This window comes from Xiphophorus hellerii, chromosome 12 (assembly GCF_003331165.1).
Source record: "Xiphophorus hellerii strain 12219 chromosome 12, Xiphophorus_hellerii-4.1, whole genome shotgun sequence".
Classification (NCBI taxonomy): Eukaryota; Metazoa; Chordata; class Actinopteri; order Cyprinodontiformes; family Poeciliidae; genus Xiphophorus; species Xiphophorus hellerii.
Window position 1 is genome coordinate 23,784,888 of NC_045683.1, and position 13,741 is coordinate 23,798,628.

At 38.6% G+C, this 13,741-nt stretch overlaps 2 protein-coding genes across 3 annotated transcripts; both read right to left on the minus strand.

Annotated features, from left to right (window-relative positions):
- Positions 1-1,838: 1,838 nt before the first annotated feature.
- Positions 1,839-10,289, minus strand: LOC116730120 (E3 ubiquitin-protein ligase RNF34-like). 2 transcript variants are annotated; one of them, XM_032579132.1, is made up of 7 exons: positions 9,550-10,289; positions 8,855-9,073; positions 6,559-6,993; positions 6,264-6,326; positions 5,923-6,124; positions 4,745-4,786; positions 1,839-3,478 (listed from the first exon to the last, which is right to left on the minus strand). In XM_032579132.1, the coding sequence occupies exons 1-7, from the start codon at positions 9,553-9,555 to the stop codon at positions 3,291-3,293; spliced, it is 1,155 nt and encodes a 384-aa protein (XP_032435023.1). In that variant the 5' UTR covers positions 9,556-10,289; the 3' UTR covers positions 1,839-3,290. The 2 variants fall into 2 exon arrangements, with proteins under 2 accessions (XP_032435023.1, XP_032435024.1); XM_032579133.1 differs by lacking the exon at positions 4,745-4,786.
- A 347-nt stretch (positions 10,290-10,636) lies between these two features.
- Positions 10,637-12,751, minus strand: dgcr6 (DiGeorge syndrome critical region gene 6). The gene is made up of 5 exons (XM_032579134.1): positions 12,339-12,751; positions 11,898-12,058; positions 11,648-11,748; positions 11,423-11,563; positions 10,637-11,273 (listed from the first exon to the last, which is right to left on the minus strand). Exons 1-5 carry the CDS (start codon positions 12,446-12,448, stop codon positions 11,196-11,198), a joined length of 591 nt encoding a protein of 196 aa, XP_032435025.1. The 5' UTR covers positions 12,449-12,751; the 3' UTR covers positions 10,637-11,195.
- Between the last annotated feature and the right edge of the window lie 990 nt (positions 12,752-13,741).

The following is a 13,741-nucleotide window of genomic DNA, read 5'->3' on the forward strand; positions in this document are numbered from 1 at the left end:
AATGTACATACTCAATAGCATGGATGTTACAGGCTTCTAATGATTCATTTGAGGACTCGTGTTTTGCCGTGGAATCATTTCAATAAATTTTAAAAACTTGGATTGGGTTGGGAATTTTCTCTAAACAGAAGAGGGTAATTTAGTCAAAAAGCCAAATTAATATGTAGTTCAATGTCCCTTGGAACATAGCAGAAAACCTTTTTTTTTCCTGATCTGCAATTACAATCTGGCATTTAATTTCAGCTGTACATTTAAGTTTCTTCCTATCAGAAACTGGTGAAGCTCATTCGATTAATTTGATTTTCCAGAATCTCGATCTGGATTTATGCCGCTAACTGGCTCCACTCATCAGATTTAAAATGTTCATTATGTTGGATCCAGCTGTTTCCACTGTTTAAATTCTTGGTTTGTGGCGCCAGCATCACTGGCACTGAACCAGACCCTCAGCATGATGCCGCCACAAGCGTGCTCGACAGTCTTTCAAACAAACTTACTGTCATCGTGTCCAAATGCCACATCTTTTCTCCCCATTCGCCATATTTGAGTGATACTTGATGGTGTCTATGAACAACGAGCTTCAAGAATGGCCTTGACTTAAATTGCACGGACTATTTTTAAATGTGCTCGGAAAAACAACCGGTTTACTCGAACTCCTCCATTTGTCAAAAGCGGAACAGTAAAATCCAGCAAGAGTTACGCCAAAACGTGACTGAGTTTCCTACTAAAAGTGAGTGGTTAACTGGAACTTGCTGTGGTACATTTAAAGGCCCAGATCTACTCATTACGTGCAACAGATTAATGGTAAATGTGAGCAGCTGTCGAAGCAAGCTGTGGATTAGTCAGGTTTTTACGAAGGCAAACCAAGCAGGAGCGAGATCAGGGAGGCCTTGCAGCTTTAGGAGAAGATGTCTGCTTGGGGGGCGCGATTTACAATTTGAACTCCCATATTTCGAAAGTCTCCTCATTTCCCTTTTCGATAGAGAAAATGGAAAACAAAACACACACACAAACAAGACGAAGCATTTCATTTGAAGGCATAGAAAGCAAAAGTTTGGCAAAACCTCAAACATCTTGTGCTGCCAGGCTCGGTGGTAGAAGGCTCACGAGTCAAGACTGTTCCACCGCCACAACACCCAGTGTCTCCTGCAGACACCGAGCTGCAGGAGACAGCGAGCTTGACTTCTGTTTTTCCAAAATGCGCCAAAACTTGGTCAAGCCCCCAAAAAAGTAAATATTATTCATACATGAGCAAATCTGCAACAGAATGACCAAAAACATTAACTGTTGCTGTGAACCGAAGTTCAGACCTCCAACTCAACTTTAGTCATGTGATGCAAAACCTAGACAGCCTCAAAGTAGTGAAGCGCTATAATTAGCTATCAATATGCTGCTTTTTGGATTTTACATGACTTTCTGCTCTGCAAATGCTGACAGAGCCGTTTGGTGTAAGGAGGGTTTTATTTAGGCCGCCAGAGAAAAATTGAGTTTAACATCAACTCTTTACTGGATGGATAGCAGAATAGACAACTTGAGTCAAATCAAGATTAAAATACATCTGTAGATATTTCCCCACAGATCTGATTTGACGGAGTTTTTCTTAAAATGTTCTCTGTTCTACACTTCTAAAATTCTTAGGAAAATACTGTAAATTACAAACTCGTGGTTAAACAAATTATGAAAAAAAGTGTAGTGTGAATTACGGTAGATTTTTTTTTTTTTTTTCGTTTCAGAAACAAACGACTTTATTGAAAAGCACAGGTGTTTCTTGCAAGTCATGCACAATGGTAAAAATACAATACAAAACAAAACAAAAAAACTAAACAAAAAAAGAGAAGACATTAATTAAAATCTTTTAATTTACCATAATATAAATGTCAACATCTGCAAATACAAAGACCATGCCTTGTACATGATTATACCTTCAGTAACAGAAAAGTGCAATTTGCTCCGGACATCTGTACTGTGACAGCAGCGAGTGTCCTTTTTTTTTTTTTTTTTAAGCACGGGGAGGGAGATACTACAGAGAGAACGATGTAAAGCTTCTTGTTATGCTGCGGTTCAAAGAAAAGCTCGAGTCAACCAAAAACAGATCCAACACATTTCAGGCCACGTCACAGAACACAATCCTGAAAAAATAAACATTTTTCGCACACAATTCAAACCAAATGGAAAAATAGAGCTATGTACATCTTATACAAACTGACATATGTACAAGTCATTATCTGGATATACTTTCACATCACTCAAACGGTTTCATTAGTCATCTTATATATGACAAACTTAAAAATAACAATACATTTCATTCCAACAACTTGAGAAAATGTAAGCTTCACGCGAAAACCGTCTGCTCGAAAACAGGGCAGATGATTGGATGAGTTAGCACCAGTTTAGTTTGAGTCTCCTGTTCGCGGACTGAGACAGGACAAGAGGTGACAGACGTTAGCCGTTGCTGTGACAAGACCCTGCGTGAACGTTGGAACGGGTAACGCACTGAATTAAGCAAGTATTTCATGACAGAGGAAATCGACACAATTAATAATGCATCGACCTCACAAAGCATAACCATAAATCAGTCGCAAGTAAGATATCCGCCAGAGCATCTGCTCCTTTGAGGACCGCGCAGCGCTACATTTAAAACAGAAAAAAACATCTCAAAAGAAAAGAAAAAAAATCTAATTAGTGTCTCTCATCAGGCATTCAGGAAGAGGCGCACATTATCTAAGCCACTATTAGCTGTCGTGAGGTGCGGTGGGGTTGTGAGTGGTGCTGCATTAGCATGGAGCATGGGCAAAGTGCTTTCCGATCAAACATGCGGAAACATTAACACAGTGTCATCCCGCAGCTGAGGGAAGAAGATGAGAAAAGAAGCACCAAGGCGATTGCATCGTTTGGCACCTACCTTTCCCACCTCTGCTGAGATTCAGTGCAAGTCTTTACTAAGATAAGTGTTCGCTTGCAGCAGCAGGTAAAGAGTCGTAGATCTGAGGAGGAGCTACAGTTCACAGGCAGAAATAAGGATGGGATGTTTACAAAAAAAAAATGTGCCCGGCAACCTTTACTTTGAAATACCGTAAAGAATGAAAACCTCCTGGTCGATCAAAGTCAAATTCACTCCAAAAAATAAATAAATAAATTAAAAAAAAAGAGAAAGAAACCATTATTTTCCTGCGTGCGAATGACCATGAAGACTCCCGTCAATATAAAGATCTGAAAATTAGTTGGTTTTTTTTGTAGGATTCAAACTTTATGAGCTGCATTTTTGAATTCGGGGGTTTCGAGTCAGTGGTGCATTAGCATTTAAAAACGTGCACAGCTCTCACGACGTACTGCCTGCATATCGGACACTGGTTCATTCTCTTGCCACAGTCGGTGCAGGTGACCAGGTGACCGCACTCCAACAGGACGCAGTCGATCACCGCGTCCATGCAGATCCTGCACAGATTGTCGTCCTGCAGTGTCAGGGGACACTTTTCACCGTCTGGAGACGTGGGGACAGAAGGAGGAGAAATGGGAGGTGACAAAAAAAGAGGGCGTAAATAAATTAAGCAATGAAATAAATTTAACTGCATTTGAGCACCTCACTGAAGTGCTTATTCCCCCTTGGGAGTTTTCCACAATTTGTTACGTTACAACCAGAAATTTCAATATCTTTTATTTGGATTTTATTAGCGCATCAGTGTGAAATAAAATCTATAATCTACAATACATTAACAGTTTGGGTGATATTGCACTGCCTGTAATTGGATCTGAGTGCAGAGGAAGAAGAAAATTGGTATTTGGTCTCGAAATTCTTTGTCGTAATAAAACTCCTTGGCAACATTGTTGAATAGCCGGATTAATTCCAATTAAATTGAGCCGCATGTGTTAGGAAAATGCAGCTCGGCTTCATTTACGGTAAAATATACAAGCTTATTATTAGTATTATTGTTTTTTGTTTGTCAAGAATCAAAATGATCAACCAAACACATTTTTTTTCTACTTCTTGTGCCATGTACACATTTTACTGGAATAGTTGGTAAAGTGGATTGAGGTTGCATTTGCTTAAACTGTAACATAAAAAAATAGCGACACGTGAGAAGCATCAGTATTCATCCCCCTTTTATTCTGATGCCCTTAAATTAAATCCGTTGTAACCAAGTGTTGTGTGAAGGTCTCAGAAGTGTATCAGAAAAATTTTGTGAACATGAAGACTGTATTATGGGCAGTGTTGAACCTCCACTGCACGACTCTGCATTGGTTTTTGTCACTTTCTTAAGCAAAACCTCAAAATACATTTTACATTTGAGGTTGTAAAAGTCAAGCGCTACAAATGTTTTCTAAAGGTATCTGTTTGCACATTTTTGGGTTAGGTCAAAAATATTAATTCCAGCCATGGCTGAGCATTCTTCTTCAGCAGTATAGCTTTACTGAAAACATGCTGCGTGTAGAGAGCAGGCACCTCGTGATCAATGAGATCTTCGGACGACCAACACAAACAGCGACGGAGGGAGCCTGATTGCAAAGCTCAACACAAAATCAAAACGGCGTGAATTTGTGTTAATAGGTCAAAATAAATGAATATTTACTTTCCCTGGCAACACAACAGTAACCACCATTCAGCAGGACGAATGGCACGGATGGATAGCAGATGAAGACGGGTTCACAATGGACACATGCGTAGCGAGAATGCGGCTTTGCTCATACGATGGAAAAAAAGCGAGGCAGAGGTGGAACACCTGACCACGGTGATAAGCTATAACCTTACCTCCAATGGCACCGTTGCAGAGAGGAGAGGGGAAGGTCATCACTTTATAGCGGGAGGAGTAAAGCAAGCATGTGATAAGTTTATCATGACTTCAAAAGAAAAGCTATACGAATAATCCTTTTCTTTTTTTCCTTTTTAAATCGGTGTAATTTATGGCAAGATAATGTTACCGCCCACAGGACAGAACGTCAGAATGAGAAAAGATTGATGAAGTTTCTGTGGTTAAAAACAGGATCCTCCCAGCCAGTGCTGATAATCAAAGATATTTACACTGCAAAAACATAAATACCACTTGCCACAGCGGCCACCTGCTGAGGGGAATATTTAACTACATGTCACGCTGAATGTGCCATTTTCAAAAATTTGAATTACTTGTCATTGAAAAGTCAAAATAATTGTGCAGGTTTCTGTGTGCTGCAGTGCGCATGAAATAACACAAGCTGTTCCTGTGGAGCATGAAACCTGATTGGTCAATGTGCCCAGGAAGCCAACGTTTCAGACCAATCAGCTTGAGAAGAGCAGAGTACAGCACATCTGGAAAGTATTCACTGCACTTTGCTTTTTCCACATTTTATCTTAGAGCCTTTAACATAACATAACATCCAGCAGTGATAGATTACAGAAATGGCATTTCTTGGTTTCCTATTTTTATCAAATTTGCAAAAACAAAACCCTTCTATCTTTTTCCCCATATTGTTTGTATCTGGGTATTTGTGTGTAGGATTTTGAGGAAAGAGGTTAGCTCAATCGATACAACTTGGAATGAGGTTGCAACATAAAACGTGGAGAAAGCGAAGCGCTGTGAATACTTTCCGGATGCACCGCGAGTGAAAAAATAACGTTCATGATGTGGAGTAAATTGAACCATTAATAGTGAAATAATTGCGTATGAACTAACAATTAGACATAAATTTTTGTATGCATTCAAACAGAATTTTAGCCCTTAATTAGCTGGTCTGAAGAGGCCCCACTTAACCAATCAGATCTCAGGAAATATTTGACATTATTTCATCACTTTTTGATACATTGTGATTTAAATCATTTACTCTTTTTTTTTAACTAATCCAACTTGAAATCTAAAAAAAAAAAAAATTAATAACTGTATGATGCCCCTTTTTGGCCCTAATATGATGTTGAATAATTAAAGTTGTGTGACCAAAAGCCAAGTAAACACCTACATGTATTTGTATTCTTCTCCTTTTCTCTGTACAATCTGTTGACACGCTCCACCAGCTCCCATTTTTCACAGCACCCGGAATAGTTGACGAAATTCCTTGCCAGGATCTCCTTCAGCTGCCTGACCGACAGGCCCGTGATGTCCCTCACGCCAGAGATGTCAGAGACGGACGCTCCGGCTCCATGGCGTGTCTGAGGACTCGTCTAAAAAAAAACAAAACAAAACAAAAAAACATTTTATACACAAAAATGTGTTTGTTTCAGTTTAGAAACAATTTAAAAAATCTGGATTTAAAATCTGTTTTTATATTGTAACAAGTATGAGCCAAATGATATAGATCACCTGGGGAGTTTGTTCACTGGAGTCCAAGTTAAGGAGCGACACTGGTGTGGTCTCATCTGAATCCTGCAGGAAAACAATGTTCAGTCAGGAACGTCCCAGATTACAGTAGATTAGGGTTACACACTCCATTACCAAGTTTTTTGGGTGAACTGGAAACAAAAGTGCATTGTACTTTCCATTCACAGACAAGACTACGACTCCACAAGCAGGCTGTAACAGTATTTACAGCGAATCCTGACAGTTCAGAGGTAAACTGTGTCTGTAAAGTGATCAGGCTCTCTGGTTGGTTTCTCACCTGGTTGGTTTCAGGACTTTCGCTCCTGCTGAGCGATTCCTCCAGCGTGGCAGCAGACAGCTCAGAGGCAGGCGGTGTGATGGAATCTGTTAGCGTGCGATGAATATGAGAGAGGAGGCTGGCTGTGTTAGGGTCCTCCACCTCCTCCTCGTCGTCGTCATCCTCCTCTTCCTCCTCCTCCTCCTCTTCGTCCTCCACCTCAAAAGCCTGATGACAGAGGACCAAATCGACCAGGTCCTCCTTCTCCCTGCAGGTGTCAGTGGAGATGTTCCGCAGCAGCAGATACTGACGCAGGTCCCTCACTCGCAGACGCATGAGCCGCGGCCGATGGAACTCCGTGGCCTTCAGCAAATGGCAGGTGGAGCAAATACGTAGGCTCTCCAGAACCACAGTGCACAGCGAGCAGAAGCTCTTCTTGCAGTCGCAGCAAGTGTACTGCAGCGGGAAGAAAACGACAAGCTGGGGTGACGGAGAAGAGGCAGACGGACGATTTCACAGAGGTTTAACGCGTCACGCCTCGGTAAAATTCAGAGTCCAATGGGAGACGGAGAGAGTATATTGATGAAAACACTAAGCTGGAAAATTTAAGACATCTGAAACGTTACTGGGAGTTAGGGCTTTGTGACATGGCTTCAGTATAAAATCTTGGATTTTTAATCACATTTTTTGTCTTGCTTTCTTTTACGACAGAAAATATTTGCAAAAAGTGACTTATTTCTATCATCTCTACTGTGAGTTACACGAAGGAGCATTAGGCTACAATAACTTTTGTTTAATTACCAGAGTTTCTTCATAATATTAGCAGAATAAAGACGCAATTTTACCAGGAGAATGTCTTAAAATTGAGAAAAATCATTTTACTGAAAAAAAAGCTTCTAGAGTTATGAAGGTCTGATGAGACCAGCTCAGTCTGTGTGATTATTTACTTGAAATATTCAGTTGTTTGCTGGATTGTTTCAAAGTTCTGTTATTGATCATAATTTGATGCTAATGCATTAAAAGATTAAGTACTTTCTTATCTACAAAACCAAAATACAAGATGCTAAAGATTCTTCATTTTAAGTTTTCTATTTTTTTGTGTTGGATTTCTCATAAAAAGACTATGTTTTTTTGTATTATTACAACTTTATTCTTGTAATTGGAAAAAAAAAAATTGGCCCTAATATTCTGTCACAAATTTAAAGTCTATGCTTATATTTGTTTGTTTTTTCAATTTGCTCACAAAGATAAATACTTTTTGTTTTCTCTAAAACTCTACAACCTTTTCTCTGTTTTTGTATTTATGCAATAATTTGTATATTTTTTAAAAATACAAGGACCCATTATGAATCCAGGCAGCGCTCCAGCGTGCACCATTAAAAAGGCAAATTACCAAGCAACGCTGCAGGACACATATGCAAAACCCTGTAACTGTCCTATTTCATGACAAGCTTTAAACAAACGTTTGAGATAACAGACTGTAATGTCACGGTTAGAAAACAAAATCTACAGGTGAGCGAAATTCACAGGAAAAGGAAGACACGAGGCAGAAAAAAGGAGAAGCAGCATTTAAGAAAAACTCACTTTGAGCCGAGACAGATAAGGAGGGTTAGATGAACGTAGAGGGGGTCCGTGTGAGACTGTCAGGGTATTAACCCTAATTCTGATCTTCTCAAAATCTCTTAAGTAACTCATTCCACTTCTAATCCCTTAAGTTTAGTCCAACACAACTAATGCACAGTTAACATTTAGGAAATCAAAGTGTTTTGTGCAGATTTGTTAAGTTTCTACGCAGCTGCAATCCATGCTAATTACCTGTAGTACATGTTTTAGATTTTTTTCCCCCCCTGCTTCAACACATTTGAGCAATTAAAACAAGGCTGGAAGATATAGAAAAAAAACAAAACAATATTGTTCAATATTTCAATGATGATATCAACTCTGATTAATTCAAAATTCCCTTCCATACAAGCCTGTTTGAGCTTTATTGTCTCAGTCACTCAGCAAAAAGTCTATTCAACTCACATATAGATTAAGTAAAATAAACTAACCCAGAACCTTTAGCTGTTAACATATTGTAGCTGTCTTAGTGTTTACTTTTGTGTCACCTATGATCTTTGAATAATTTAAAGCTTTTTTTTTTTATTGCTTAAACATTTTGTGAGCAGATTTAGAAAGCATTAAAAAAAAAAGCTTCTCCAGTGATCAGCTTCTTTTTTTTTTTTTATTTCAAATCTGTTGATAACCTTAAAATTAGTTTTCATATGACGCACATTTTTGACGTGGACGGGAATCTACAGCACCTAATGAGACCTACCTTCCTCCTGAAGACTGAGAAGGCCTGTCCACAAGCCTTGCAAACAAGACCGGGGTTCCCTGAGCTGTTGGGTGGGTACGTGGAATATCCCGCACTGGGGGCGAACCTGAAGGGCCCGGCACCGGCACCAAACCCTGGCTGCTGGCCTCGGACGGCCCCGGTACCCATGACTTCATTCAGCAGACCACAGCATGAAGCCCACACCGACGAAGCCCCAGCCTGGACAACATGACAACATAGTTTTATCTCAAAGGTGTCACTCCATGTCAACTTTATGAAGATGTTCTTCAATAAATGTAAGTAAGCAACGCTGCTAGCGAGGAGAAGCTGCTGTCCCAGCGTGGTGTATAAACACAGCAACCACAAAAAAAACAAAAAAAAAAACAACCAATGTGTTGCTCAAGAAAATTGTTTTGCATTATTACATATAGAGTGACCATTTTACAGAGGAAAAATTAAACAGCAATGCTAGTCTAAACGAGAGCTTACTACAATAACAGTACAACAGAACATATAAATCAGTAAGAAATAAAAATCACCAAAAAGTCATTCACGCATAAGCGATGCATTTTAAAGGCTAATGTAGCACCGACCGCTGTGATTTCCGCCGGGGCTTCCGTTACATTAGCCACCGTTAGGTTAGCCAGCGTTAGGTAATTGCTGCTATGGACAACAGATACATTTAAAAAGTGCACCTTCATTGTAGCTCCGACGTTGCTACTGAGAAAAACCCGACACCCGGTGCAATCATTGCAAATAGGTACGCAGCGTATTTAGCCAAACAACAGCTAGTGACGAGGAGACAACCCACTGTAGTGCACCAACTCACTACCGCTGCTATCCTCCTCCTCCTGCTGCTGCTGCTGCTGCTGGCTTCTTTGGCAACTGTCAAACCATGCTGAAGGTGCATTAGCGCCTCCATTTGGACTAAAAGAAAAAAAAAATCTATCTTCATTCTCTCAAAACTACTTTCACAAAGTCAGTGTAAAACCCTCAAACTTTTAATCTCAAGAGGTTATCAAGTAGCACCATCTTTACCACCAATCTTCTTGCATTTTATGCGTGGCAGCAGAACAGGCTTATGTATCCTACTTTTGCTCAGGAATGGAAATGGGCAAGTTTTAAGTTAAATTAAAAGTGGACATTTCCAGTCCAAAGTACCAGACAGTTTAATACGACTACCTTGATATGCAATATAGTGACAGTTCCTGACTGGGCCCTTTTGTTTTTGACCTGCTGGGTTGACGAAAGCTTCTGTTCCAGAATAATCGGGGTAAACTAGAAAGGACAGACCCTTCTATAGTGATATATTGCCAGGATCTGTCCTCCATCTGCTTTAGAACAGCACATGCTGCAGAAATTGTGTAGATTCTTAACCTTCCCCACAAGCTCACAATTTCCAATGCTTGTGAATTCTTCCAGACAAGCAAGACACAGATATTGCTACGTTGTTACTGATAATCTGTGGCAGATTGTAGTATTTTGACACATATAAGACCCTTTAAATCTGAAGAAACATGTAGGTTAAGGTAAAAGAAAATTTTAATTTGAGATAGTTTACACATAAATCTACCAGAAATGTAATTTATATCTTTGGTACATAGAGCACAGGTTTCAGTTCCATTATGCAGATTTCTATTTAACGTTTATCCAGATGATGGGATTATTCCTCATATTAACAATGTCCACTTTAGGAAGCAGAAAAAACTTAATAGGTCTTTCAAAAGTGTGATTCATGTCTTTGGGTGAAATGCAGTTTTTATGAGTTGACCATTTTTTTGCCCAGTTGTCTTTTATTTAGGAAATTAAAAAAAAATAAAAAAAACTCTAACCTAAAGACTTATTCTTCACAGTTTCAGCAGATTAACATACATTAGGAACATAATTCCAAAACATAAATTTACTGACAACTAAAGTAAGGTCACATGTGCCATTATTATAACACTAAACTCAATATGACCTAATAACAGATGAAACTTCCAAGTGAACATGGGATAAAAAAAACAAAAAAATTGTGCAAAAAAACTGAAAATACTCAAAACTGTGGGTATTTCTTAGAAAAGTAATGAGAGATACATCAAAACTGTCCCCTTGCTTTAAGTCGGAGGACAAAATAACAGGCAAAGTGTCCTTAAGAAAGTTTACAGTGCATTAACAGGAATTAGGCCCACTTTTATCATTTCTTAACTTTGATCTGGTCTGTCAAAATGTCCCACTGTTCTCCTTCAGGCCAAAACTTAATTTTTCCAGGATGTGACCAAATCTTTGATCACATCTTTTTTTTTTGATCTTCTGTATATGACAAAAATAGAAAAATACTGTCTCTGTTGGCACATCTGTCTCATAGCAGCCCGGCTTGCGACTCCTTCTGTTGAAGCTTGAGAATCAGTTCAAGCAGGTTCATCTGCATCGTGAGCTCCTGCAGTCGCACATAATTGGTTGAAGAGTGGTTAGAGAAGATATAAATCTGCATCTGATGGATGTTTGACTCATTTAAAAAAAAATAATTCTGTGTAGAGTGAATCAGAAAGAAACAACTACACTGAATGAATGTGCGAGAATGTTTACCAGAGGATTAGTGGTGATGTAAAACCCTGGGACTCCTGCCTTCTCCAAGGTGTTCTGCTGGTCAGTCACTTTTTGGTCCATTTCTACAACAATCTTCTTATCCATCATCTTTTGCTCCTCGCGAACCCGAACTTCCAAAGCCTGAAACCCATAAACAATACATAATATACAAAACAGTCTGGCATTCCTCGGAGTAAACATAACAATTGAGGTTTTATTTCTCACCTCAAGTTCAGTTTGCTGGGTTGTCTTGAGAAGTGAAAGGTTGTGCGGCTTGCATGACTGTAATGCATCCTTGTGTTTTCGAACCAGATCTTGTTTGAGTCCTTAGGGGGGGAAGAAAATTAAAAATAAATTGCAAGTTGCAGGCAAATAAAACGAAGTAAAACTCTTCATTTAAGAAGACTGTAATTCTTGAGAATCACACAGGCATAAAAATCTGTTTTTGACTACGTGTTGTATGACTGGTACAGACCTTGATGTTCACAGTGCAGCTTCTGCCTTTGGTTGTACAGATTTTTTTCTGTCAGATGCTGAATATCCAGGAGGCCCTGCACAATCTCATATACTGTGCCATCAATGAGGGCTAAAGCCAGGTCGCTCAGCGTGTTGTAGGTCAGCCGCTGCTGGAAGGAGCTGATCAATGGGGGGAAAAAAGAACAAGTCATAAAAGTCAAATTTAAACCTGCGTGTGTTCTGACACTAAATTACATTTACAGGTTTGTTGTAGCTTCGATAAATAAATATTCTCAACAAAGTAGTAAAACAAACAGAGTTACCATTCTATGTTTTTTATAGGTGACAAACTACATCTAAGTAAGTCATGCGAGCTCGACTGAATTCAAGTATTGCAAGTAAGTTTACTTTCTGAAATTATTCTGTAGTGAAGAAAAGACATCATGAGGAAAAAACCTACCTTGGTAAGTCTTTGACTAAAGTTTGCAGTTCAGATAGCAGGTAGTAATGTCTCTCCTGTAGTTTTGTTGAATCCCTGTCGGTGTCGGTGACTCCGGGGTACTCATCCATGTTTTTAAACTATAAATACGACAACTGCTTGAAACGTTGGTCAAAATAGATAATGAACGTTACCAAGTTCAGCTAACCCCATTTTACTGTTCATGGCTTAAACTTTAAGAACGAACATCGCTCAAGTAATTTACAACACCATGGATATAAACTGTTTTTTTTAAAGTTACTAAAACCCGAATAATTTTATAAATCTATTTAATATACCGGAACAGACTGGTTGCTTTAACTGTATTTCTGTTTAATCTAAGAGGACCCCAAAATAGCAGCCTGTAAACCTGCCTGTCTGTAATTGCTGAGATTTTTCTTCTTCAATTTTTTTGGTGCTTGGCAATCAGTGCATAAGTGTATTGCCGCCCTCTACTGGACTAGGTGTGGCAACATAATCCGTAAAAAAGTTCCATAACTACTTTAATAGTTAAGGTTTTGCTCCATAAGCAATGGAGCAATGAATGATCCATTGCTTATGAATAATTTTCCCACATATCATATCATATATTTTGAAGTAATATAAACTTTTTCCTTCAACTGCTTTCTTTCTTTATATCTGTTACATACCAATCGTGAGCGTTAGATTGGTTCAGGTCCACTTTATGTTCCTCTGTAATTTGATCATTTTTAATGTATTATATACATGCAATTGATTGTCATTGTTGTTCCTTTATTTTTGTAATATTTTGATATTTTCTGACTTTGTTCCTTGATGAAGGACTTGACCTCGTTTGGCATCATGGATATTTTGTGTCTCTGTTGTATATTAATGAATTATTGAATTAATTACTTTAATTAATTTGCTTATGGATATATGATAGTGCACACTGGCACTTGAAAGGAAAAAAAATAACAGCACATAATTTTGACTTTGAATTCTGACACCTCATATTTATGACTGAAAATCTAAAAATAGAACTTTAGAACCCATAATTCTTACTTTGAAAGTCCACAATTTGGTATTGTGACTTTGTAACGTTGTATCTCATAATTACAATTAAGGAAGACAAAAACCTGGGCTTTGAAAGTAAAATTTATAACTTGTTGTTAGAATTTGTTTCAATATTTTCTCAGACTCAAGGTCCAGCCAAAAACAAAAACAAAAAACGTCGGATACAGAAAGTCACATGAAAATGTTTTCCTCAAATATACGGACTTTCTTCAATTATAATAAGATTTTTTTTTGATAACAGCTATAAGTAACCATTTGAATTTTAATTTATCTTCGTAACAGCGCCCTCTGGAGTCCAAAGCGCGGATGTAACAGCTGTTACATACTTGGTCGATTTCAACTTTTGGCAC

Coding starts and splice junctions, on each gene's coding strand:
- LOC116730120 (XM_032579132.1), bottom strand. Junction 6,327..6,558: donor AAAGTCCTGAAACCAACCAG/GTGAGAAACCAA, acceptor GTTTTCCTGCAG/GATTCAGATGAGACCACACC. Junction 6,125..6,263: donor CCAGTGAACAAACTCCCCAG/GTGATCTATATC, acceptor GTTTTTTTTTAG/ACGAGTCCTCAGACACGCCA.
- dgcr6 (XM_032579134.1), bottom strand. CDS start 12,448: ATGGATGAGTACCCCGGAGTCACCGACACCGACAGGGATTCAACAAAA. Junction 11,564..11,647: donor CCCAGCAAACTGAACTTGAG/GTGAGAAATAAA, acceptor TATGGGTTTCAG/GCTTTGGAAGTTCGGGTTCG. Junction 11,274..11,422: donor ACATCACCACTAATCCTCTG/GTAAACATTCTC, acceptor GTGCGACTGCAG/GAGCTCACGATGCAGATGAA.